The 25272-nt window shown below is 59.4% G+C and overlaps 1 protein-coding gene across 8 annotated transcripts in view; it reads right to left on the minus strand.

Moving 5' to 3' along the window:
- The window catches only part of CEP164 (centrosomal protein 164), a 47341-nt gene that overhangs the window by 13037 nt on the left and 9032 nt on the right, over nt 1-25272 (minus strand). For 5 of the 8 annotated variants that reach the window (XM_082330837.1, XM_082330835.1, XM_082330836.1 and 2 more), the window contains 21 exons: nt 24825-24953; nt 24252-24329; nt 19017-19460; nt 17428-17511; nt 16189-16272; nt 12995-13080; nt 11235-11384; nt 9331-9549; nt 7900-8031; nt 6970-7186; nt 6285-6362; nt 5891-6022; nt 5498-5620; nt 4823-4966; nt 4531-4614; nt 3616-3684; nt 3092-3270; nt 2425-2551; nt 1948-2015; nt 1565-1772; nt 499-606 (listed from right to left, as the gene is read on the minus strand). In XM_082330837.1, the coding sequence (XP_082186963.1) occupies nt 499-606; nt 1565-1772; nt 1948-2015; nt 2425-2551; nt 3092-3270; nt 3616-3684; nt 4531-4614; nt 4823-4966; nt 5498-5620; nt 5891-6022; nt 6285-6362; nt 6970-7186; nt 7900-8031; nt 9331-9549; nt 11235-11384; nt 12995-13080; nt 16189-16272; nt 17428-17511; nt 19017-19460; nt 24252-24329; nt 24825-24953 (2943 nt within the window). The remainder of the gene's footprint in view (nt 1-498; nt 607-1564; nt 1773-1947; nt 2016-2424; nt 2552-3091; nt 3271-3615; nt 3685-4530; nt 4615-4822; nt 4967-5497; nt 5621-5890; nt 6023-6284; nt 6363-6969; nt 7187-7899; nt 8032-9330; nt 9550-11234; nt 11385-12994; nt 13081-16188; nt 16273-17427; nt 17512-19016; nt 19461-24251; nt 24330-24824; nt 24954-25272) is intronic. The other 3 variants (XM_082330839.1, XM_082330841.1, XM_082330842.1) reach the window with 3 other exon arrangements.

A 25272-nucleotide genomic window follows, 5' to 3' on the forward strand; every position in this document is an offset into this window, starting at 1 on the left:
AGGTTTGAGTTTATATCGTAGGATGCTTCAGCACGTTGGTGTTAACTGTGGTTCGTTTCTGACCTAACGAACACGCTTCTCGCAAGCCAGCGCACTCGGCAGGTTTGCAGGTCCATCCCGGCCGGCAGCGGCCCTGCCTGGCAAGCTGCCGCCGTGGAAGAGTCTCCGTCCCAAACCCCAGCCCGCATCTGCCCTGCTGGCTGCGGAGCTGGCGAATCACGGGGGTGACGGCTCAATTCGGCTTGTCGTGCTCCCCGACCTTGCGACCGGCCGCCTCTCTCCCGCCGATCTCAGACAGACGCACCGTTCTGCTCCCGGAGAACGCGTTTCTAAAATCCGGCTCCGCTGGCAAACACCAGCCTCTGGCCGCCAGCTAACAGCCCGCAGAGGGACCAAAAGCCCCGCAGAGAGAGTCCAGCCTAGGAGAGGAGGCCAGGGGCTCTGGGCGGGCTGGGAGCGCGGCCGGGCAGGCCCAAGCAGGAGTGCTGCTGTGCTTACCTCCTCCAGCAGCGAGGACTCCAGCTGGCTTAGCTTCTCCTCTTTCTTCTTCAGCAGCACCTGCCCTTTCCGCATAGCCGACTTCATCTTCTCCAACTGCTTTGCTTCCTGCAGTGGATCAACAGCCAAGCCAAGGAGGAAAATTAAACAAGGATGACAGGAAATAATCTGCGTTCGTCGTCGTGGTGACTTTCGTTATCTCGCTTCTGCTCAGCACGGGGAATCGTGCTGCTGGAGTACAACTGCTCCCAGGCCTTCGACAGCGCGGGAAGCGGAGCGTACAGAGGGCAGAGCACGCGCCTCGAAGCACCTTCACCCCAAGGAAGAGGAGGTTTCGCTTCCAAACCCGGCAGCCAACAGGGTGAACAGCTTTGGTTCTGCAGACATAAGCGTTCTCTATCACGAGCGAGGGAAACTACGATCTTCCCTGTCTTTGGCTGGCATACCGGCAGAGCTGGCAAGCACTCAAGAACCCTCTGCCAAGCAAGGGTGAAATCACTGTAGAGCTACGACCCTGAATTTGTACCCACCGGTGGGACGGATACCTGTCACTTCCTTTGCTAGGAGGAAAAATCGTGTTACGGGACCTGCATGGCACGGGAATCCCTCTTTCCCCACCAAATGCTTTCTCCGTTTTCAAGGTCCCCAGAGCTCCTGGAAGCTAGCAAACTACGGAGCACGGGCCGCACTGCAGCGACTGCTTCGTAGAGCCTTCCTAGTCCGCAGCGCACACAGCGAAACAGAACCGAAACTCTTCTACCGCGCAACGCTCCGTTAGCTGCGGGCCACGCGTGCGCACGCAGGCGCTCCGGGCCGCTCGTCTGACGCGCGGTAACGTCACTGCGATCCGCAGCCTCTAACCCTTGTGTTATGACGAGGAAGACACGAGGAGGGACGAACGCTGCGTATCTAACCCAAAAACCACGCGAGATCTGATCTCCAGGAGGACTCGGCACCCCCGGCTGCCCGTCACCGCACCTGCGGAGCCAGGAACCGACCCCAGGGCTGCGGGTTCATTCGCGCAGCCACGATGCCGACACCCGGGCGCGGGCGGCGCTCAGCTCACCTCCTCCAGGTTCCGGCGCACGCCCTCCAGGAGCCGGGAGCTGTCCGGATCCCGCACCGCCTCCTGCGCTTTCTGCATGTCTTGGCGCCACTGCTGCTTTGCAGCTTTCAGCGCCGTGTGCCTCTTCCTCATGGAGCGGGTCTGGCGCACCAGGAACTCCTTGGCGTTCCTGATGGAGATCCCTTCCGCAGAGATGTAGCTCCTGACGCTAGGCGAGAGAGAGACGGGCGTGCTCCTGGCTCTGCGCTGGCTGTGCCGTCCTGCAAGCCTCACGCAGCCCCCTCCCCACGAGCGGAGTGTCAGCGCAACGGGCGTAAACCCCATTTGCTTGCAAAACCAAAGCGAAAACGTTTTCCAGAAGCGGCTGGCCCGCAGATACTCACTGATCAAACTGGAAGTCGCTGTCCTCATGGCTTTGCGAGGGCGGGGAAGCAGGCTCTCTGGGCGAGCGCTGAGGAGTTGAAGCATTTCAAAAACTAAGAAATACGTATGGGAGACAGAACCCCAGGGTCCCATTAGGAGCAAAACTTTGGAATGACATCACCGCGGCATCGCCCAGATCCAGACCAGTGCCGGGGGTGTTCTTTATCTGACTTGTAAAAAGGAACACAGACATTTCTACCCCTGACTCAAGTCCTGCCTTGGACTCCAAGGGCGCTCAAGGATCCGACACCCCTTCCCCCCCGTCCTAACAGGCAGAAATCAACAGTTACTGCTAAACGTGTTGACGTCCCCTGGCAGAGAAAACGCGTCGCTGCATCTCAGCCGGGTTCACGCAGAAGGAACAAAAGCTGGGCTTTTCAAGGGAGTTACGGCCTCGGATCCCACAGGGAAGCACCCTTACGGTCCGCGTTACTCACAGCGTGAACGCTTTCTCTCAGGTCTTCAACATGGAGCTCGGCTTTCCTTCTCGGAGATCCCACGCTTCCTTCTGCCTCCAGCTCTTTCAAAGTCTCCTGTTTGCTCCGGACAGCTGCCTCCAGCTCGCTGCCCCGAGAAAAGGCAACAGCGGCAGCGCTCGGTTAGACCGGTAATCTATCTGCAGCCGCGTCCAAAGCGACCTCCAGTTTCCAGGAGGGAAAGGGCCGCAGGCGTGCAAGAGGCCACCAGTATCGGCTCTGCGGGGCGACGTCAAACGTAGCCCCTGGCTGGGCAGGGAAACGTCGCTTCGCGCCCTCCCCCAGAGGCTCAGCTACCTCAGGAAAGTCTTTTCTCTGCATTTCAGTGCCCCTCGCCAAGCATCTTATTAAGCTCACAAGACAGATGGGGAGAAGACAGACCAATTAACCTGGCAAGCAGGGGCAAAGGGGCAAAGTTACACAGCGAGTTACTAATAGACCTGGAAACAGCCCCCAGGACCTCCACGCCCTCGACACGCAGTAAAACCACCGTCAGGGTTCTGGAGGAACACGGCCCAACACGCAAGAAGCTCAGAGGCGAGGGAGAGATCCAGGCGAGGTCAGAGAGGTTTCCCTTAGGAGCACAGGGGAGATTTTTTGCACGAGATGAAATTTCTCCTCCACGCACCTGATGCGTTTCTGCAGCCTCTGGCTTCGGGTCTGCAACAAGTCCACCTGGGCCTCCAGCTCAGCTTTCTGGTCCTGGAGCTCCTCGAGAGACCTACGCAGCTGCCGGAGGGACTCGAGGAGGCTGGCGTGCTCCTTCCTGTTCTCCTCCAGGCGGAGCTGAGAAGCTAAAGCAGCTTCCTAGAAGAAAGCCAAAACAATCCCTCACAGTCATTTCCCCCAAGCCACAAGGAAAGGCGCGCAGTGTGCAAGAGACTCGCCACTCGCGCAGTTCGCGGGAGGTCCCCGAGCTACGAATGCAGGTGCCGATCCTGGAAGAAGAGGGCTGTCTCTTCTTTTTGGGAGGCAGCTCAGAGCTAATCAAACTCCCGGCAGGACGGCGCTCCCGGCTGAGGCAGGGAGGGATTTTCAGACTCGCAGTTTAGAAGCAACCGTTTGCTCTTTTAAAGCCGTAGTTCTAACGTGCTCCCCTCGCCCCCAAAAGGAAAGCGGCACAGCACCTCTCCAGAGCTAAGACATACATACATCTCTTTCTAGCTCAGTCCGTCTGTCTTCATCCAGCAGCTGCTGCCTTTTCTTTCTCAGAGACTCCTCCTAGGTACAGATGAGAAAGTAGGTGAGCGTCAGAGCGAGGAGACGGCCGACGCCGAGCGGCACTTGAAGTACCGAGGTCAGGCCCGAGTCTCAAGACCATTTCAAGACACCCGAGGACTGTTGTCAGCGCTGCTTTATTCCCCCTCCTGCGCTCAAGATCCTCTGCCTCCCTGACTTCAAGCGAGACGCTGGGAACGTTTGCGTTCCCGTGGGAAGGACGGCCCTTCCTGCTCAGCTGCGAGGGCACTCGAGGCACGCAGCCGCCTCTGCGGGATCTTGCTTTTCTGAAACCTCTGCTTGCCTCCGGCATTTCTCCGCCTTATTACGTCCTCACTCCGGCACCGCTTGGAAAGGAAGGGCTGACAGAAGCAAGGCTACCTACAGCCCTGGGCACAGGCCAGCACTTAGAGACCTGGCAGGCGAGAGCATCAGCCGGTGATCCTTGCCAGCTCCACAGGAGCATTTGGAGTGCTTCCCTCTCCCACCCTGCTGCCCAAGGTCCAGAAACGCTCATTCCCTTTTCACGGCAGCAGGGAGAAGAGGAGGTAGATCAGGAAGGGACTGACTAAAATCCAAAGTTACGCTGAGCAGGACGCGCTGCCTGGAAAGGCTTTTACGGTCCCTCTGCCGCTTACTGCCTCCCAAAGCCCCGACAAAGCCAGAGCGCTGACTGTCGCTGCAGACATCAGTCACGAGGACTGCTTAGCCCTGCTCCGCCTCGCGATGGAAGCTTCACCTGTAGCGTGGACGGCAGCGCAAGCCCTGGCCGAGTCCCCCCCCCGAGGGAGCAACCAGAGGAGCAGCACGGGCTGGGAGACCTCTGCGAGCCCACCGGGGCTGGCTCACCTGGCTGAGGAGCTGCGCTGATCTGGCTTTGACGTTCCTCATGCGCATCTCAAGCTCGTTTTCTGAATCCTGGAGTTTTCTTTCCTGCAGGGAGATGCCCAGTTAAAAGAGAGCGCGGCACAAGTTCCTCACTCACCGGGCAGAGCTCTGCCACCAGGAGCAAGGAAAACTGGGGAGATGCGACCTGCCGCTTGCGTCGCCCTGGGCTGGCAAGCACACGGAGGTGTCACCACGCCCAGGCCGTCCCCAGGCAGCCAAGTGACAGCAACCCGAGGCAAAGGCTTCTCCTCACCTTCTCCCTGTGCCTGTGCTGCAGCGCAGTAAGCCGCTCGTCCAGCTCCGCCTGCAGAGCCTTCACCTCCGCCGCGTGGAGCTGCCGGAGGCGCGCCAGCTCACTTCGCAGGCCTTCGAGCAGCTCTGCCCTTTGCTTTCGCTCCTGTTTGCCGCAAAACCCAAAGAAGGAAAGCGGCTGAGCGAAGCAGAGGTTCTCCAGCAAGGCCACGGGAACACGCAGGACGCGCGCCCTCTGGAAAGCCAGCCCGTCCCACAGCAGCTCCTGAGCAAACGCCAGTCAGCAAATTAACACCGCTTGCTCACAGGGACAACGCTGTTAAGGGAGTGGCTCAAGAAAGAAGAAGCCACCCATGAAACTAAGGTTTTGTCACGCGCTGTATAGTCAAAAACGGGAGGCAGAAGGCTTTCCAGAGCAGGCACCTGCAAAAACGTGAACAATCTTCGCTTGTACAGAAGTCCACAAACGCACGCAGAAGTGGCCTGCCCAGAGACTATTTGGACAGCTGACCCTTACAACCCCAGCCTAAATTCATTTTATGTTATGGCAACAGTTCTGCTAGAAGAAAGGAGATTTCCAGCTCTAGGAGGGGCCGAGATAGGCGGGCCTGGCAAGCAGCAGTGCCAGCCCAGGCGCGGCCCAACTGAGCAACTCGCTGCTCTCCCCCCGCAGTACCTCCTCCTCGTACTGGTCCTGGATCCGTGCTAGGACCTCCTGGTGCTCCTCTTTCATCCTCTCCATTTTCCTCTCGTGCTCATCTTCCACTTCCCGGCGTTTCTCTCTCATAAGCTCGCCGAGCTGCAGGGATAACACGGACAGCTCTTCCCCCGAGCTACGGCGCTCCAGTGGCCCCCCAGCGATCAGCCTCTCGCAGAGGGACTGAGGCTCCGAGCACCTTGCAAGGGGCATCAGGCAGCGCCAAGCCAGCGCCCTGGCGAGATGCTGCAGGGGCGTCCTTTCCCCGAAGGCACCGGTCACCCCTGGGCAGGGGACGTGGCCCCTCGGGCCTCACCACGCGCCCAAGAAGAGAGGGTGAAGAACCCTCAGCAATCCGAGATGAATACTCGCCTCGCGTTCGTATTCGGTTACTTGAAAGGCTTTTTGCTGCACTTTCTGCTCTGCTCTCTGCAAGTCGTCACGCAGCCGAGCCTCCTCGCTCCTCTGTGCCTCTGCTATCTGGGTTCGCAGGCTGGAAATGACCTGCCATGAAAGCCGCCCACGGAGACTTGTCACCCTTCTGACAAGATCCATTTAGGGCCCTCCTACAGAGAGCAAGCACCGCGGCAAGGACCAGCGTGTGCAGTCTCACCGCCCCCGACTTGGAGCACGTCCAAATGCTGAGCCAGACCAGGGCCGCATTTAGGAAGCGGGAAAAAATTAACGACGCCCTCCCTGGCCACCTTTGGTGGCCGTGTGGGGGAGCAAAACAACCAGTTTACTTCCCGAGGACACCACGTTTTACCTTACGATGCTTCTCTTCTGCTGCGGATTTCACCTGCTGGAGTTCAGCTGCAAACTGCTTCTCCAGCTCTTCTGCTGCCTACGGGAACAGGAGCAAGACAGGCTGCTGGAAAACCTCTATTTGTGGGGACGCGCTGTGCAAGACGCGTTTGCGGTTAGCGTCTATCCATCAGCATCAAAAAAGCGCACGGAAGCCCCCTTTCAGAGCGGACTATACACGAGGTGCCTTCACTCTCGCTGAGCTTTCCCTCCCGAGCGGGAGGGTGCTTCCCCCTCCCTCCTCAGCCGATCTCAGCCGCGCTGGGCTGGAAGGACTACGGACCGCCTCCACGCGGGAGCCCCCCGAGCTCCCCGGAGGACTACAGCGGCAGCCAAAGCGGTATTCCGATCAGATAAAATGGCTCGGTTTAGCTTGGCAGAGACACGCGGCGATCCTTCTTTTCTTCAGATGCAATGTGGCCATTGAAATAAGTGTTATTTCATCACCATGGTAATAAAAATTGGGGGAGTACTCCTCCCCACCTCCGTCACGCCTCTAACAGCGTGCCTAACATCTTTATGTTTCAAGGCAGCCGTTACTAAAGCACGTGCAGGCGTTATTTAACCTCAACACTTGAGCGTCGCAACGCAAGCCAGGTCAGCACGAACAGCACGGCTCTGACCCCAGCTGGCAATAAGCACCTCACCTTCTTCTTTTCCCTGTCTAATCTCTCCTTGAGCTCACGCAGGACTTGCTCCTTCTCTTGTTCCAGCCCCACCATCTCCTTCTGCCGAGCTTCCTCCATTTCCAGCTTCATCTTCTCCAAAGCGAGCTGCTGCTGCTTCTCCAGGCTCTCCTTCTCCATCACCTGCAGGGATTCCCAGTCTTCTCTTAGTTTCTGCAGCGCGACCTCTTGCTCTGCCCTGGCGGGTTTGCGACAAGAACACAGACAGAGGCAAGTCAGGATTTGGTCCTTTACCGCTGGCCTCCGTTCCGGAACCAGAGCTGACAGAAGACACTGCTAGAGGACAGGACACGCAAGCCAGAAGGAACCAGGACCCACAGCACGCAGATCCACAAGCGCGGATCCAAAGCTCAGGCCTTGGAAATAAACAGCAAAGCAGTCGGGTGGATGCATATCTGTCAGCTAAGAAAAAAAGAAAGAGGAAAATGTAAGTTTGCCAGCGTCTGCCTTTTCTGCCGCCTCCGGCGGTTTCAACAGGCCCTAACTGCCGTTAGACGGAGACGTCCGCTCAAGGCAAGCCACGCTGCCGAGCGCGGCCATCCTTGCAGATGCCACCTCTTTCACTTCCGTGCCCCAGAGCTGCGCCTGGTCCAACATTACAGCAGCACCTCTCTCAGGGCACTTCTGCACGATACGTCTATTTAGCAAAACTGGATCAGCTCCCAGGCGGCGATAAGGTCCCTCCGTTTTACCTCCTTTCGACACGCGGCTCCCCGGCACGTACAGCGTCACGGCTGGGGCCTCGCGCTCACGGCCAAGGCAGGCGACCGGCCACGGGAGGCTCGGGCGGGCTAGCACCTCCGCTTTGAGCGCCTGCCGGTGGCACGCAAGGCGCTTCCCTCCCGGACCAGCACAGTTTGGGTCCCCAGGGATGGCAGCAAAACTTTTCACCTTATCTTCTCCTTCTCTGCCTCGGTCTCCGAGGTGATTCTGGCTCGCAGCTTTGAGAGTCTCTCAGTTTCTTCCTTTCTGACGCGCAGCTCTTCCTCCTCAGAAACCTTTGCCAAATCTTCTTTTAGAGTCCTGAGAGATGAGCAGCCAGGAAAAAAAAAAAAAAAGAAAAAAAGAAAAAAAGAAAAAAAGAAAAAAAGAAAAAAAGAAAAGAGGTTCAGGAGGCTTTAATGGCTTCCAACCACCTCCCCAGGGCCTATAGCTCAGCCGCTGCTCCCACTCGCTCTGCCCGCCCGGGCGATGCATCGCCAGGGCTCCAGACCGTTCATTCTCCTCCCCGCCTTCCGAACCCGGCTGCTGGCACGGGAGGCGCAGCCCCCAAGCACCAAACTGCCGTGGCGCGCTTTTAACGTGCACTCTGTCATCAGAGGTGGCACTTGGGGTTTTTCCCAGGTAAATGAAATCAGCTCCTGTTAAATGAAAGCAGGCTCCCAGCCACGGTGCCCGGATGCTTTACTGCATCTGTAAGCTTCCTATTTCCGTGAGACGCCCTTTCTGCTACTGCTTTAGTACTGCATAGACCTTTTTCCCTTTCTGTGTCTTCCCTCGCACCCAAGACAGCATTCCCATGACATCCCCTGCCGAGATACTGTTTCTGGCTGGCTCGGCGTGCTAAGAACATAAGCCTCAAGGCCACCTGAAGTAAAAGAGAAGCCTTGAGAGAAGAATCCCCCCAGGGCGAGGACACGGCTCCCAGTGCCGTTCTGCTCCCTGCGTTGCTTCGAGACCCTCGTGCACCGGCTGGCTTTCACGCAGGCATCCGTGCCCCGTTCCTTAAAGTCTTGTTTGGAAGGGCCTCTGTAAAACGTACAGCACCAGAGGTTCAGGCAGCTCCTCTGGGGTAACCTCGCCTCCTCTAAGGCTCCCATTTCCACTCCCGTTACCAGCATTTCGCCCAGGATTTGAGCGCCTGCCAGGCGGCAAAGCTCCACGCGCCCAGCTGGAAGCTCTTCCCAGGTTAACCGTAAGAGGCAGGCTCAGAGCTCTGAAAGCTGCGCGTGTATCGCATCAGAGCTCCTCTTGCGGGACAGGGGAAGACGCTCTCTTGCCTGCGCTGGAGAGCGCTTTCCTGCGGCAGACCGCGCTCTCCACGCATCTGCCTTGAGTGTTTGCGGCACCGACAGCAGACCCCTGCTCGTTTCAAGGTGCGCAGACCCTCGCGCACAGGACCCTCCGTGCCGGGCAGGGAGCCCCGTGCTCCTCCTCCCCAAAAGCCTTGTTCTTGCCTCCTTCGCCCACAACTCCGCAAAGCAGCCCCACTTCCAGGCTGGTGGCCTACAACGGCACAAGCCCGCGGCCGCCGGCAACGAAACCGCAGCTAGGAAAGGCTCATAGGAGAAAGCGGGGAGGTGGAGTAAAAGAGGAACGTACCTGAGGGATTTTTCTTTCTGCTGATGAAGCTTCTGAGCTTCCTCCTCCTCCTGCTGCCTCATCTCCTCCTGGAATTGCTGAATTTTCTCCTTCTTTGCTTGCAATAAATGCATTTTCTCTCGCTCGAGCTCCAGCTCCAGCTCCTTGGCTATTCCCTCCAGGGATTCTTCACTAGGCTGGTTCAAGGACTGCTCGTGCTTCATTTCCTTCTCGGGGCGCCTACCGAAAAGAGAAGGCTCCTTTGGCAAAAGGGTGACGGAAAACCGAGTAACACGAAAGGAACAGCCGCATCCCCCCACGCAGAATCGACTCCAAACCCAAAACCTCAGAGCCACCTACGGCAAAAGCGTCACCGTCGGCAAAGGGGAGGGACGAGCAGGACCCCCACCAGCCCGCGGCCGCTGGCCCGCTGCCGTGGAGCCCTGAATAACGCGTATTTCGGCCCGCTAGAGCTCACCGTGCGAGGGCGAGAGGGTCTCACTTCAGGAAGGATCTAGTAGCTGGGACACCCTGGCTGGGGCTGCCCGGCACAAGAGCAGAGGCAGCGAGTGCCCCTCGTCAGCCCGGGGACCGGCAGCGCGCTTCTGGTGGACCAGGTATTTTTCTGCAGTTGCAATCTAAAGCGCGCTGGGGCTTTGCCAGCTCTAGGCAACAGAAAGCCCCAGGTGCTCCAAGAATTCAAACCCAATCTGTTTCTAATTAAGTTTTTTCAGACAGAGAGCAGCAAAATTATAAGGTCTGAGAGAGGCTGAAGGAGAAGGAGGGGGAAACGAAGATGAGCCTAGGAAAAAATAATGGTCGTCTTTGCGAGTGCAAGCTGGAGCAGCAAGGTCTCATCGTGCTCCGAGACTGCTAGCGTAAGGCGGAGGACTTCTGTTTTGCCAGGAATCGGGGAAATAGCAGCCCCACTCAAAAGAGAAAAGGTCACTTGTGCAGCCGTTAGCAAAAGGAACAAGACAGAGGAAAGAGTCGCCGGGTTCTGGAAAAATCCCGCTTCAGTGGCGCTCCCCCATGACGCTCCCTGCTCTGGGCCAGCTGCGGAGACGCCTGCGGAAGGCGGCATTTATCGGGCTGCTCGCAAAGCGATTCAGCCGCTGCCACCTTTTATCACGCTCTTCCTTTTGCCCCAGTCCCTGCTTAAAAAGAGATCCAGCCAGCACCCAGGCATTTATACAGCTCAGCGCAATGCCTAATAGAAAACGGGAGGCGCTGTGCTGGTCTCCGCATCAAAGATTGCTGCCCCACCACTCTGTCCTGAGAGACGCGCTGCCGGGTTTTGCCAGTTGCGTCCGCTGATCCGTCATTTGACGTGGAAAGCAAAGTCAGCACAACGCGCTTCTACAGGGGAACCGCAGGTACGCATCTGCAAAGACCATCAATTCAGCACAGCAACAGACGGCAGGCTTTTGCGGGGAACCTGGGCTCGGCCGTCCTGCGCTCCGACCTCGCATCTCAAAGCAACCCACGTTCCCAGTGACCGTGAGAGCGGGGCGATGTGCTGGGGTTTCGTTGCTCCCCCGCAATCTCGGCACCGCTCGGCAAGCCAACGCAGGAGGCTGCGCGAAAGCGTTTACCAAAGGAGGACGAACGCTTACAGCCTCGTTGGCGACGCTGGTAAGGAGGAGGCTTTCCCAAGCACAGAGCAGACCGCTCTGCCTCCGCGCCACGGAGCCCTGCGCCCCAGCCCCCAGGGCCGAGCCGCTCTTCGCGCGCTCCCCAGCGCAGACTGTTCGCACAGCTGCTCCGATTTGCGCAGGGAGGGAGACGTTCGCGCTCTGCTGCGCCCACCAGACCGCATCTCCTGGCGTGCTGACTTCCCGCCCTACCTTCAGACACCGCGAAGGGGAACAAAAGGACAAAAGCTGCTACGCTTACGCCACCGGGGACTTAACTGAAGCCCTTACGCTTTCCGCGGGGCAGCGAGCTCCTCCAGACTGCCGGGGCTATCCAGCGATCCCTCCTCCGGCTCCCGGGCCACGGCCTCCTCCCGACCGGCATTTTCTAAAGCAACACACTTCTCTTCTGACGTTTCCCAAGCACTTTGCTCCCTCGCACTTTGCAGCGCAGAAAAGGCAACAGAAGACGGGATTAGCAGAGATCAGATGCTAGCGGCTGCCGCAGGTAGACGGGGCGGAGGGAAGAGGGGACGTGCAGGGGACGCGGACGGGCACCGAGCCATGCCTGCCAACGGGACCCCTTTGGCCACCGCCGGGCTGCCAAAGGCACAGCAAAGCTCCAAGCCGTCCCCACCGCCTCGAGGCCTGCCGGGCTAACAGGCAGCCGCGGATCTCACGGGTGTCGGTCTCAAAATGCCGAACCCCCTCCCCGGATTAGCCCCCTCTCTTTCCGAGCCCTCGGAGAATTTCCCCAAGACAAGTCAGCCCCGTGAGCAGTACTCTCGCTGTTGTCCAAATTACAGACGGGAGTATCGGCAGGCATGTTTACACCTCCAGTCCTACTTCATCTCGGAATAACACAGCAGAGAGACAAAGCAAGCACGAGGCAGCTTTACAGGCCGAGAGAAAGAGAGGCTGCACAGCTGGGAAGCAGGTACCAAGCGATAAGGAGACAGCTCCTGCGGGCAGAACACGTTTTCGGGGACCTTCCCGTGAACAGCTCCTCTACGAACAAGGCTGCAGATCCCAAGGGCGTGCAGGCAGTCATTAAGACGGACTGCAGCTTCTTCTGTTCGCAAGTTTTCCTGGCACGGGTAACAGCTCCTCGGTTCCCAGCGCCCCAGAGGATATGTAACTCTGCGCGGAGGCTAAGAGTTTTGACACGATTCATCTATAAATGCCACACGCTGCAGCTCTCGGAGAGGGAGGGAGGGGCTCGAGGGAGCACGGAGCTCACGGCTCAGCACAGCATTTCAACTGTTTTAAACGAGTTGCCACAAACAGGCTGCAAAGAGCTCCCCAGACGGTCTAAGGGCCTGCAACCAGCGTTGCTCTCGGGGTAACAGCCAGCGCACTCGAGCGAGTCGTCCGTGTACCAGGACATAAAATAGCTTAATGCTTACACCTGGTCAAGCAGGGACTTGCTCTGGGCCACCTCTGTGGAAGGAAGAGGACGACAAGCGTTCACACTGCGGCTGGACCCTCCTGCCAGCAGCGACAGGCACCGGGCTGGCCCTGGGAGCCTTCAGCTGCAGGCTCTGCCCAGCGGAGAGCCGGCAGCCCAGCAGGACCAGTGCCGGCCAAGACCGGGGCTGCCTCAGAACCAGAAAGGTCTCTCATCGGGCAGCGGCCCCCGGCTAAGTCTTCCACGGTTCAACGCCGCAGGGCACAAGACACAAGGTTAACAGGTTCAGAGCATCCTGGCAGGAGCGTGACTTTCAGAGCCTTAGAGAAAAGCCAGATAGCTGTAAGGGAAACAGAAGCCAGCTCCACACCTGGGGCAGTCACAAGGAAACGAAAGGCAGGCGGGTTTGCTGCCTCCCCAGCCAGAAGCCGAAACAAAGCTGAAATCCGCTGCGACAGTCCCGAGGAGGCGGCAGGAGGAGTGAGAGGGAAAGACCCCGCGAGAAGCGGCAGCATCGCAGGGCGTTCTACGGGGACGCCTGCACGGGTTACAGGGAGCAGAGCAGGGGCGGACAAGACGGGAAAGCCACCCGGAGCTAGAGCTGGCTACACCTCCTCTCTTGCTCTGGCTGTTTGTACCATACCTCTCAGCAGCTTTTGTTCGTTTGCTTTGCTCTTCCTCTATACTGGCTTTGCTTTGGTCTTTTTCCTCTTCTCCCAGCTCCTGGGCCTGCAGGTAAAAGCAAACAGCGTGGAGTTTGCTGGCTCCTTCACCATCGAAGCCTCTCAGGACCCGGCGGTGGTTCTGCTAAGGGCAGCGCCGCCCCGGTCCAGCCCATCAGCGCTGAGCGGACAGCGCCCGCAGGCTGCTGCGGCGCCCAGCCGAACGGGCCAGCCTCCTCTCCCGCCGGCAGCCGCGGGTCTCGGCGCATCGCGGGAGCGCTTCCAGCAGCGCAGCCGAGAGGCCGGGGAGCTCAGCTCTCCGGGCTGCCCTGGGTTACGGGCTGGGCCTCGCGTTTTCAGTGCGGAAGATGAACTCCCTGCCGGCACTCTGGACACAGGCTGGGTTTTTTCCCTGAGGATCATGGACACGTGAGTAACACTAAACTCCCTGAAAAGTGTGGGACAAAAAAAAAAAATCTCCTAAACCAAACAGGAATGTCACACACACAGAAGCGTGCCGGGGCCGTAAATTGATAGGCGTATTGGCTGTCACGTCGGGTGCCGCCAAGGAAGCCAGCCCCCTTGGGAACGCACCCTGAGCCACTACAGTTGGCTTACTTGTGACGTAGTAAATACTTGAAATACGAACAGCAAATATCTGAATACGAACCAGCCGGCTGCTCCTTCTCCCACCTGCCAGCCCCGGGCACCTCCGTCCCCGCAGCAGGCGCACGCAAGCGCGCACCGCGCCGTTCGCCTGGGGAGGGGAAGAGCTTCCCTCCTCGAGCTGCCGGCCCCGGCCGACCAAGCCGTAAGGGCTCGCCCTCCCTGCGGAGGCTCCTGGCCCCCAGAAGAGCGGCCCGCTCGGACGCTCTTGGGGACCACAGAAACAGCAGGCGGGCTCAGCCCGCACCACGCGGGAGAGTACCGTGGAGCAGGGTCAAAATAAGGCAGGGTTAGACCAGCAGTAATTTATGCAAGCGTCCAGCAGAGCAAAGAGCAGAAGGATTCCCTGCAAGTGCTGTCACCTTCCGTCACATCAGCCTGGTCAGAGCTGTCCCAGGCAGCTCCCCCTCCCAGCCTCCCTCCTGCCCCCTGGAAATAATGACTTCACTTCTCCAGAACCGAGGAGCTCGGCAAACGTCTCCTGGCTCAAAACGGGCTCTGTCACTGCTGCCTGCGAAAGGAGAGAAGCCAGGCAAATGGAGAATGAGATCTTCCTGGGAACGGGGATAACCAGGCACAGGGGAACGCTGCTGAGCCCGGGCACGGGCCAGCGCCGCGCTCCTGCCCAGCGCCCCTTCCCGGGAGGGCGGCCCCTCCCCAGGGACCCCGGGCTGCGGGACCCTCCGGGCACATTCGAGGAGGTGAAGACGGCACCTGCCCGCGGGGACCGAGGGCTGGTTTTATGCCTCGCCTGTGAAATTACCACCCCTCCTGCTGCCTCAGCGTCCCCAGCAGTCCCAGTACCGCAAACAGCCTAGCGTGCCGTCCCGCCCAGACGCCAGGCTGCACGCCACCGGGGAAATCTCACACGCCCGCAATACAAAGCCGGTCTGGCGGCCACAGGAGAGCAGGGTGACAGCTCGCAGGCCGTCTCCTCCCCCTGCACAGCGCCGTGCCCAAGGGACCTCAGCAGGAGGATCTCCACGACCTCCAGCACGCGTCAGCTCAGATGGCATGCCTGCTCCCAGCTCCCCGCCGCCCTCAGCGCAGCAGCCGTGCCAGCGAAGCGGGATGCCAGCGCTTTAAATGCCTGTTAAGCAAAGGGTGAAAAGAGCGGCCTCCCCACCGCCAGCAGAGAAGCCAGGTCTAGCAGAAAGCCGCCCACATGGCCCCCGCAAGCTACCGCGGCTCCTGCCAAAACACGCTAACCAAAACCCTCCAATACCGTGCTCGCGCAGCTGACAGAGGTGGCCTTTTTTAAAACAGAATATTTTGCCGCTGTATTCAAAGCGAGGCAAGCTCGTTACGTGGAAGCAAAGGCGCTCCCACGAGCCGGAGGCTCGTTTCAGAGCAGCCCCTGCCTGCTGACACAGCCGCAGTTCTGCGGGGAGCACCGCTCAAAGCCACCTCGCTCCTCAAGACGGGGCTGGGAGAAACTCAAACCGTGGCCGCTCCAGCAAGGCATCTGTATGCACGACGGTGGTGCTGCGGCAAAGGGAGATGGGGTAGCGCAGCAGGCATATGTTTCGTTTTCCCTTCACATCTGATTACGCTCGTTATTAGGCACGAGGGGACAGGTGTGTCCTCCAGGCGCAGCCTTACAAGCTGGAGCGCTCCTCTCGGCCGGACAGGTGGCGAGTTTGCCACTCCAGGCCTCCTCCCGTGCCGCTGATCAACTCGCTTACAATCAGAGCAAGGCTGAGCGACCCCAGCTGGAGCCCGGCCCTTCCAGCCCCCGCGCTGGCGAGCCGGGATGGCGCGGCGGAGGGGCGGCCGAGAGGGCTCCGGAGGAGCACGGGGCTGAGGAAGCCAACGCGGTAACACGCTGAGAAGACAAGGATAAAACCTCAAGGCGCACGGCAGTCTCCTGCAGTCAGAAGCGCCCGATCGCAGCTGCATCCCAGGCTAACCTGGTACAGGACGCACAGACGGGCGCACGCGTCCGCACGCTCCTTCGTACGCCACAGGCTCACTGGAAGGAGCCTGTTTTCCCCCCTACGTGTAAGCAGGCAGGACAACCCAATGCTTAAAAACAAGCTTCCCTCCACCAAAATCTGTCAGAGGGAGTTAACCTCCTTTTCTTCCCATTTATGCTATCGTGTTCTGTTACATAGATCCTTCCCATCTGCTTAAGAGAAAGGACAAATATACTCACAAAAGAAAAAAGTAAAATAGACCGTGGTTGCCACCGTTCCCCAGGAAAGCCATTTATCTACACTCGTATCGGGGCGGGGAGAGCAGACGCGGGAGCCTGCGCGCGCCCCTCGCAAGCCGCCTCTGCTAAAGGTGCGTCCTTTGCGCAGCTACCTGCGCCTCGCCTCCGCAGAAGAAACAAGGAGCGCTGCTCTAATCCCTGCCCCGCCGCAGGCAGGGCACTGAACACGCCGCTTCTGCTTGCCTCTGCAAAGCCGTTCCGCCGACACCACCGTCCTGCCATTAGTTCACCGCAATACAGTATTCTACCCCGGCTATTCACAGCTCGGTCCCCGAGCACACGTACAGCGCTTACCTCGCACGTGGGGCTGGCCAGAACAGGAGACAGAACCCCCGCGTCCAGCACCTGCTCCGAAAGCCGACTCTGGAAACCCAGGTCCTAAGGAAGGAAGCAGAAAAGGATCCGTGTCTGATGAGCACGCACGGGTTTTACCCGAGATCCCGACAGGTCAGGCCAAAATCCTGACGCAGCTGGGCATCCACGCTCACCGCCCCGCTGACAGCCAGCCTTCTGCAGCACTGGGTATCTGAACATTACAACGGTTTGCAGGACACGGGAGATGGCTACGCAAAGACTCGGCCCCACGTCCAAGCAGAGGTCCTGTCTGTACTGCAGACAGACGGACAGCTCTGTTAGTGGCTTGAGCAGCAGCGAGTGGGGTTTTCTCTCTCTTTCCCAGGGCGCGGGCAGGCAAGGCGGGTCGTGCAGAGCCACCTGCCGGGACGACGGCGGACGGGGCGCTCAGTAACTCCGCGTGCCCTACGGGCCATCGGGCACGCCACCGGCCCCAGCAGGCAGGGGTGACGTCCGCAGCAAGCACCCCGCCTCTGCTGCTCTCCTTTCCGCTACTGCCGCACATTTCCTGAGATTTTTCCTACAAGTCAGCTCCCGCGAGCTGCCCACGAGCTAGTCACCCTCCGAGACAACTCTCCCTCCTGCAGAGCGTCTGGGGGTCCTGGCACTCGGCTGCGCACACGGAGCGTGCGTGTCCGTGCCCGCAAGCGCTACAAAAGGCATTGTCTGAGGCGGCAGCCGGCACACAGGCTTGCACCAACACCAACAAATGATGATATTCGCAGCCATTTGCTGGCCGCGCTGCCTCTGCTCCCGCTGGCAGATGGCAATGGCACCTTCCTGTGGAGATGAAGAGATGCTGACGGGCCTCTCCCCCCATCTCGGGGACCCTGGGACCTGCAGGAGCCAGGTCTCGCGGCCGTGCCGACTCCCCTTAGAAAAAGCTGCCGAGTCCCTTAAAGCATAATTTTTACATTGCTTATTATTTTCCTTTTGGCAGTTATCCGAGCACAGTCCCAGCTCTAGGTGACCTACTTTTCCAGGGCTATTACCCACGGACACAACCTGCTAAGCGCAGGAGGCCGTGGCCGGCCCGCGCCACAGCCGTAAGGTCACCGCTTCGCAGCCGAGGAGCGGGGCAGGCGGACTGCGCGAGGTGGGGACAGCATTAACCGGCTGCGCGTTCCCAGAGGAGCACGAAGCCCACGGGCAGGGGACAAGGAGCTTCCAGTGACTCACCATCGGCTGCAGCAGCTCCCGGTCCGAGCGGCTGGAAACTTGTAAGTCCTCCCCACCGCCGCTGGGCTCGGATGCCTTTGAAAGCTGAAAGGAGACGTGCGTTACAGCCCGAACGCGCCTCACCCCCGCAGCTTCACCGAGGCGTTTCCAGCAAGGTGACAACTGATATTGGGAAGAGAAATCTGGCCTCTCTATTGTAGGGAAGAAAAGGCGATTGAATATCACAGGAAAAACACTAAGGGTGTGACCCCGAGACAAGCACAAAACGCCACTTCACAGAGACAAAGGGCAGAGATGGAGATGGGACTGGGGAGGGCAGAGAAGCGCTCTTCAAACATCCCTGCTAACGGGCACTTGCTCACTGTCCTCTGCTCCTTCTGCGTGGATCTCTGCAGCTCTGAGAACGCCCCAGCCCACGCACGAACGGCTAAAGCCACGCTGGACAGTACCGTGGCCTTAGAAGGATTTTAAATGGACCTTGCCAGGCCGAGCTGCAGCGAGGGCTCCCGCGCGCCCAGCCATCGGGAAGCGATACGCCAGCGTTCAATGCGGACACCGGCGCAGCCCTGCTGACTTCAGCAGAACTGCCCAGACGCCTAAAGCAAGCGTGCAGGTAAGCCTCCGTAAAAGCAACGCTTTCAACTTTGAGCTCTTCGGGACAGCGCGTGTTTTCCAGGCTCAGCGCTATAGCTTACCGTTTCTTCAAGACATTACGCATCAGTGGAACTAGAAAAATCACCAAAATCAGCAGGAAGGAGACTAGATTGGAAAGAAACGGTTATTCCGATCTCATATTGGAGCGTTTCTGGGGGACACTGAGCAAGAGTGGATGGCGCGCGCCTGTCCGGCACCCCGGCTGCAGGGGCCACGAACCCATCTGCGCCCTGCGACACTCTGCGGTTCTTCTCCTGCCCGAGACTGCACAGACACCCTGGTTCAGCCGGCCGCAGTCAGCTCTTTGCCAGTTCTCCCCAGCGAGCACCGGGAAAGCGGCGGGCAGCCCGGACGGTACCCTGCTCGACGGACTCGAGCGCCCGCTCCGGAGGCAGCCCCGAGGCAGCGTCCTCCCCGCCTCTGACCTCGCACCTCCCCGGCGCTTCCCCCCGCAGAGCTGCGAACATCGCAGCTGGCAGCTCGCTTGACGCTTTCGCCCCGTCTCTGCATAAGCTGAGAGAAACAACAGACGGAGAGAAACAAAGCAGCGCGGACAGCTGGGCTTGGTGTGAACTTCATTATGAAACCTGCTTGCTTGGTACAGATGGCAGCACTGAAAGCTGAGACTTATTTCTCCTCCAAGACTCGAAACGCGCGTCACAGTTCGGGGTTTTTGCCTGTCGGTTGCTTTGGACAGCACTTTGCGCGTGCAGAGAAGAACGGTTTCCTAGCTGCGCACTAAGGACGCCGATCTGGGCGCTGGGAGCCCTCGTGCCCCCCCGGAACACCCCGCCGACTCGGAAAGCCCTTACGCTGACTTAACGGAAAGCGAGCAAGCGCTGGGAGAGCTTTCCTGAATCCGGGCCTTACAAAGCGACGGGAACAGCCGCAGCAGCTTCCCCACCCAGCCCAGCCCGCGCAGGCAGGTCTCTTACTTTGCCAGCATCCAGCCTGCTGTCTGTTTTCAGATCAGCTGCTGCTTCTTCCCTCATTTCAGTCACTCTCTTTTCGTCAACAGACACGGCGTCGACAGCGGCGGCCAGGCTCGCCAGCCGATCTGCCTCGGCGGCTTCCGCAGCCGGAGACGCGGCTCGAGGTGGCCCAGGACCGCCGGGCGCGTCTGTCCCTGCCGCGCTCCTTTCCCCCAGAGACCGCGGCAGCTCATCAGCTGCGGAGATGTCGCCTTCCACCTCGGCATCTTTCTCGCCCAGCGCTTCCTCCCCAGCGAGTTTCCCGTCGGACTCCTCCTTGCTCTGGCCAGACAGGCTACTGTCAGCGTCGCCGGGAAGGGCCTGAACCGGAGTCGGAGGGCACGCAGCGTCAGAAGCCGAGGAAGACTCTCGCCCTTCTTCAGCGTGTCTTGGTTTTAAAGACTCCCTCTAGGCAGCAAGTCAAACACAGTTAGACCTACAACATTCCTTGCCTCCTCTCTGGGAGGATGCAGGGGTCAGAAATAGCACGGGTTCTCCTACGGCAAGAAGCAAAGTCGCAAAGCTTTGGGTGACTTTAAGACCAGTTTGATTTCCTTCCATACCGCCCCTTTCAAAGACAAGGAGCTTCATTAAGATAAAACACGCTCGTTTCTCGGGCTCAGGCTTTTTTTTTTTGTTTTTAATCTGTTGCTTTTTTATTCACAGGGCCTCAGCGACCGAGAGCTAGCAGCGGCTGCTGCAGGAACCGCCAGCCCCGGGAGCGCCCGACGTGCCCCGCAGTCCGCCCGCTCCCACACCGGCTCTGGTCAGCGCGAGACGGCAATTTGCCGGAGCGCATTACTGGGCGTTTGACTCCTGCCCGAAATTATCACCAGAGGAGAGCAGGCGGGGTGCAATCAGCCCAGCGGGACCCGCTCGAGGGCGGGCGCCGATTTAAGCCGCCGCTCTGAGCTCGGGACCAGACCGCGACGAGCTCTCGCAGCGAGGAGCCTCGGGAGAAAACAGCCCCGAGCCAAAGCGTAGTCACCCAAAGGTTCGGCAGCGGGGCGGCCCGCAAAGCTCACAGCCAAACGTGCGACAGCCGGGAGGAAGCAGGAGAAGGGTCCCTCATCAGTATGCAAACAAAACCGCGAGCACGTCCTACTTTCTCGCTGTTTTATTAAAGCTGTGGCGGCTTGTCAAACATTAGCCGCATCCCGCGTACAGCGTGTACCATACACAGACCGCATATTTTAACGATGTATTTTTATCGGAGTGCAACTGGAACGCTGGCGGCTTTAAACCCGGAGCTGCGGCACACGGAAAGAACGCCATTTGTCTGAGAGACCTTCTCCGGGCTGCGCGAGCCGTCCGTCCGACCGGAGAGGAGGCCAGAGAAATCAAACCGCTGGGGACTTGCCGACAAGCGGCAGCTCGGAGCCCCACCTGCAACTCGCCGAGCGAGAAACGAGAGCTCACGGCCCCCCTGCAGTCCGGTTAGCAGAGGGTCACGAACGCGCCACCGAATCGCGCGCCGGCCGCGCGAGGCTCTGCAGAGGCCTCGATGACATCGTTATTCCGGAACCCGGGAAAACGCCTGCAAGCGGCATTTCTTTAGTGCTGCTCCAGAAGAGGAGTCCTTACTAGGCTTCCTTTTCCCTGGGGGCGAGGGCGTCTGGAAGGACGGGTCCCTAGCTGTGCTGCCTTTCGGGTTTTTCCCGAGGCCCTCTCTCCGGGCCGCCTGACGGTGCCCGAGAACAGATATCCCAAACGAGAGCCATCGGGATTCTTACGCTTCAAACCAGGCCGCAGATATTGCCCTTCGAGGAGCACCCGCACCGCAAGCCAATGCGCCCACGTCTCCGGCCATACTGGGCACACACAAAGACTGCTCTCCAGGCAAGTTGACCTCAGTTATCGAACATCCCAGAATAATTTCTTTAGCTGGCAGAATCCTATTTCGAGGACAGATACAGACAAAATGTTTGTTAACACTGCCCCTTAATGACCACAGACGCCACCCTCCAGAAGAGGGAACGACGCCGATCAGACAGAGAGGCGGAGGAGGAGGGCGGTTTTCCTCCTGCAAAAACAGGCGACTATGGGTTTTCTACGGATTTCAGAGCTCGGACGAGTCAAGCAGGTTGTAATTGGTTTAGCTGATCTTTTTACAAGCTGTAGCACATTTTACCTGCAGCCGAGTGCCACGAACCGATGTGAAATTTCTGCCTATCAAATCGTTACTTCCAGCGATCGGCGTAAGCCTGGAGACGAGCGCACCGATCCCAGCGGGACCGGCCTGCGGAAAGGCACGGGCTCCGGAGCTGAGGTCAGCGTGAACGGCAGCCACCAAAAGGGAACCCTGCTCAGCCCAGGGAGCGGGATGACTGCCACCGCTTTAACAGCTTGAAGGTGAGCTATTACAACAAAAACATTCCCATCCTTTCTACCTTTAAAAGGAAAAAAAGAGGGAAAAAATCTCATGGCGCATGCAGAACGCCTTTGGAAGGCGACGTGCTCCCCGATTTCAGGCCGTTCTCGGGCACTGCGGTACAGAGAGGGGCGAGGTGTGCCAGGCCTCCTCTGCGTGGCATCGCCCCTGCTTTTGAAGTTCACGCCTCTCTCTCCACGCAGGTCATACTTTCACCAGCAAAAGAAGCAAACCAAGCAACTATCAGATCCACACCGCAACACTAGAAGCTGCCGACGGCATGCCAAGCTTCGGCGACATCATGCATGCAGGACCGCGATGTCAGAGCCGCTCGTCACCTCTCTCGGGCTGCCAGCTTCCTCGGCGGGACTCCTTTGCGACGAGGGATCAGCTCCAGCCACATCAGCTAACCGGCCGGCACGCTTTTCCTCCTCCGCTTCGCTGTTCTCCTAGCGGGTGGGGTAACGCAGCCGCTAGCAAAAGTCCTCGCGCCGCCTTCCCGAGCCGGCGGGGTCGCCCGCCCGCCGCAGGCCGCCGCCCTGCCTCTCGCCCGCCGCACGCACCCCCGGAGCAGAAAGCTCGCCAGCTGAAGCGCTCTCCAACCTGTGCCCAGATTCCCAACGGGCCCCGATTCCCAAGCGCCAAACTTTCTGCTTTACCGCCGCTGCTTTTCCCGCTGGCCAGGACCTCGCCGTTCTGCCGGACTCTTCCCGGCTCAGGGCTCCCCACGAGCCATGGCTCGCGACAGCCGTTCCCAGCCACGCTCTCCCATGAACACAGCGGCCGTTCCTCCCCTTTCACCGGCCACCCCTGCGCTGGTGTTTCACGGACGTCTTTGTTTCCCGGGAGCCAGCGGCACGGCTTCCCGCAAGTACATCTCTGCGGTAACGCACAAGCTGTGTCGCGCAATGTTTATATACAGGGACGGCTCCCTTTCACACGTCTCCATCTGGTGAAGCAGCCTCGCGTGGTGATTTCCCACCACGCTAAGGACCCCCTCGGCTCCCGGTGTTTACCCGGAGATGGGCCTGTACAGAAGGCAGAGCACGAAACCTCGCGAGCTCAAGCGCTGCGGCGGGGGATCGCTTCTGCTGCCGTGGGGCCCTCTCCCCAGGCACCCAGAGGCGCTTCCAGACCTGTTCCTCCTCGTGCCCCCGCCAGCAGCACCCCAAAGCCCTTCTGCATTTTAGAGCAGAGTCTCACGGGTCTGCGGCAGCTATTCCACCGCAGGGATTCAGAAGGCAAGAGAGCCGGGCTGAGGTGAGAGCGAACCCCGCCAGCAGCCAGGCAAACCAGGCTGCCCAGAAGAGGCCCTCTTTCCCAGAGCACGCTCCACATAGACCTCACGCCTCAAGTTCTCCGGCGCCTGACTGGGGTTTGGTTTTCAGTGCCTTCTCCCCAGTTAACTCCAGAAAAGCCCACTGAGGGGGGCAGCGTTTCTTGCCATCTCTCCTCCCTCTCTCCCAGAGGCTCCCGCCGCCTTCAACGCAGCCTCCGCTCTCGCCCAGCGTCCTTGCGTCTCAGCAAGTCACTACAACCACACACTTCTTCTCGTCGAGCGCAGGTATTCGACCCCGACCCACGGGCTACGCAAAGCCGTTTTTTTCATCACTTCAGCCCATCGCTGCTCCGATTTCCTCCCGTGCAGGGCTCGCTACGCAAGCCCTTCCCTCCCCTCCCTTTTGCAAGGAAGCTGGAGAAGGGCTTGGGCTGCGGCTCGCTCGCAGGAACGCTTTGCTGCTGCCATCTCATGGCGCTACAAGTGAATTCTATTTTCCAGCGGGGCACTAATACGTTATCAGGACTAAGATATCGCCCACGGGGGTTAACGGAGCCTGGCTGCTGGGCGGCAATTGCCGGTTCATAATAGATTCCCGAAGCCCTGCCGTGGCACTGAAAGGCCAAGAGAGCTCTTTGTTGGTGGACACGTTAACGTTTCGGTGGCAAACTGGACCCTGACAGACGGCTCGTCATTTGGAGAGGAGAGGGGCAGGCCTTTCTTTTTCAGCTCCGCTTTCGCATAAGCCTTGGCAGTTTCTACCCAGCACCGCAAATGGGTTCTCCGGCAAAGTCCCTTACAGCTAATTGTCACATGCTGTGAAGAGCATAAAGGAAATACTGTAAAGCGCTTTAAAATAAATTAATTTGCCTTTCAGGTACCGGAACAGAGTTTTCAAAGCGGCGAGGAAGGATTAACGTCAGCGCAAACAGTCGGGCCAAGTCACCAGAGCTGCTCGCAACGCGCTTCCCATTGCGCCCTTGTCATCTTCAGCCGGATGGCGGCTAAGAGAGCGCAGGCAGAGCGCGCGCCCGCGGGGAAAGCAAAACGCCTGCGTACCGGAGTCGTTGCTGGCGCTCCGTCTGAGCCGCGGAATTCAAAGAGAACAGGTTTTAGGTTGCCACGGAGAAGCGGCCACGTGGAAGCTTCTAAGGTTCTCGCGGGACCGAGTGACAGCGCAAGAATGGCGTTGCCAGAGTACATTTCCAGCTTACCCATCGCACCTACAGGGCTCTAAGTTCCGCTCTTCCTTCGTTCAGCAAGAAACAAAGCTCCACGCTGTGCAAAGACGCCGTCCCCTCCAATCCCATCTCCCAAACGGCAAGCGTTCTCCTTCAAGCACAAACCCGCCTTCGACGCCCGCGCCGCTGTCCCCTGCGGACTGCGCCTGGCTCCTCAATACGCTCCCCTCACCCCCCAGCCCTGCCCCGGAGGCGAAACCTCGGCGAAACCTCGGGGCCCCTCCTGCGCCCTCGCCCCCCAGCCCAGGCGCGGGCTGGGCAGCGCCGCGGCTCCTCTCCTGCCCGCCCCACGCCGCCCACGTTCCTACCTCAGAGTCAAAGCTGCCTCCCAGGGCGCTGACGTCCACGTGCAGGTTTTTGAACAGTCTTGCTGTCCCACGGAGACTCTACAGGTATCAGAAACGAGATGGCCAACACTGAGTTCCCTCTGCAACCCCCCAGGCTACGCAGGAGGAACTGGGGGTTCCTGATCAGCGAAGTACGGCAGCAGAGCCGCAGCAGCAGGCCAAGGCGATACGCCTACGGCCAGTTCACGGACCCGCGGAACGCTTTGGGACGGAAGGGACCATCTGGTCCAACCCCCCTGCAATGGGCAGGGACATCTTCAACCGCATCAGCTCGCTCAGAGCTGGCATCTATTCCTTTCGGAAATACATGGTGGCAGGTCCTGGTTCACAGGGAGCACAAGGAGAAAAGAGGATTAGATGCTTTTTGGTGCCCAAAGAGCGCCCAGGGGAAGCTCAGCACAAACGGAGGCCCAGAGTCAAACGGCACAGCCACGGTCAATCAGCTGCTACCGGGGACGGCGCAGCCTTTCCCTCCTCGAGGCCTCACGCGCTACGGTCACCGACAGGCGTCGAGAGCCAAGGCGCGCCAGCTACCTCGTCCTCGCTGGCTTCCTCTTCGTTTCTCCCTTTGTCTACGGCCGCTGCATTCAGGGAACTCTTCTCCTCACAGACCAAGCCCAGCAACTTCTTGGTCTGGCTGGTGGGCTTACAGCTCTCTGCAGGCTGCGAAGACAAAAAGAAAGGGAGGTGAGAGGACAGCCGAGGAGAAAGGGGAGATGCAAACCCACCGCGACGCCGGCCAGCAGCGGGGAAGCTGCTCGGGGTTAGGCCGCTGCCCTCGCTCTGCTGGAGCCACGTCCAGCCGGGAGACGACGTGTTCTTTACGAGGCCAGGCTCTCCTTACGCCAAAGGGGCGCCTGTCCCATAGAAGCACGTCTGCAAAACCCGCCTGCGCCTCAAAACGCTGCTTCGTAATAAAACAAAGTGTCTGAAACCACCAGACTCCCCTCCGCGAGGGGAACACCTTCAGCCGAGGTGCCGA

The sequence above is a fragment of the Platalea leucorodia genome (genome assembly GCF_965183815.1).
Source record: "Platalea leucorodia genome assembly, chromosome: 20".
Taxonomy (NCBI): Eukaryota; Metazoa; Chordata; class Aves; order Pelecaniformes; family Threskiornithidae; genus Platalea; species Platalea leucorodia.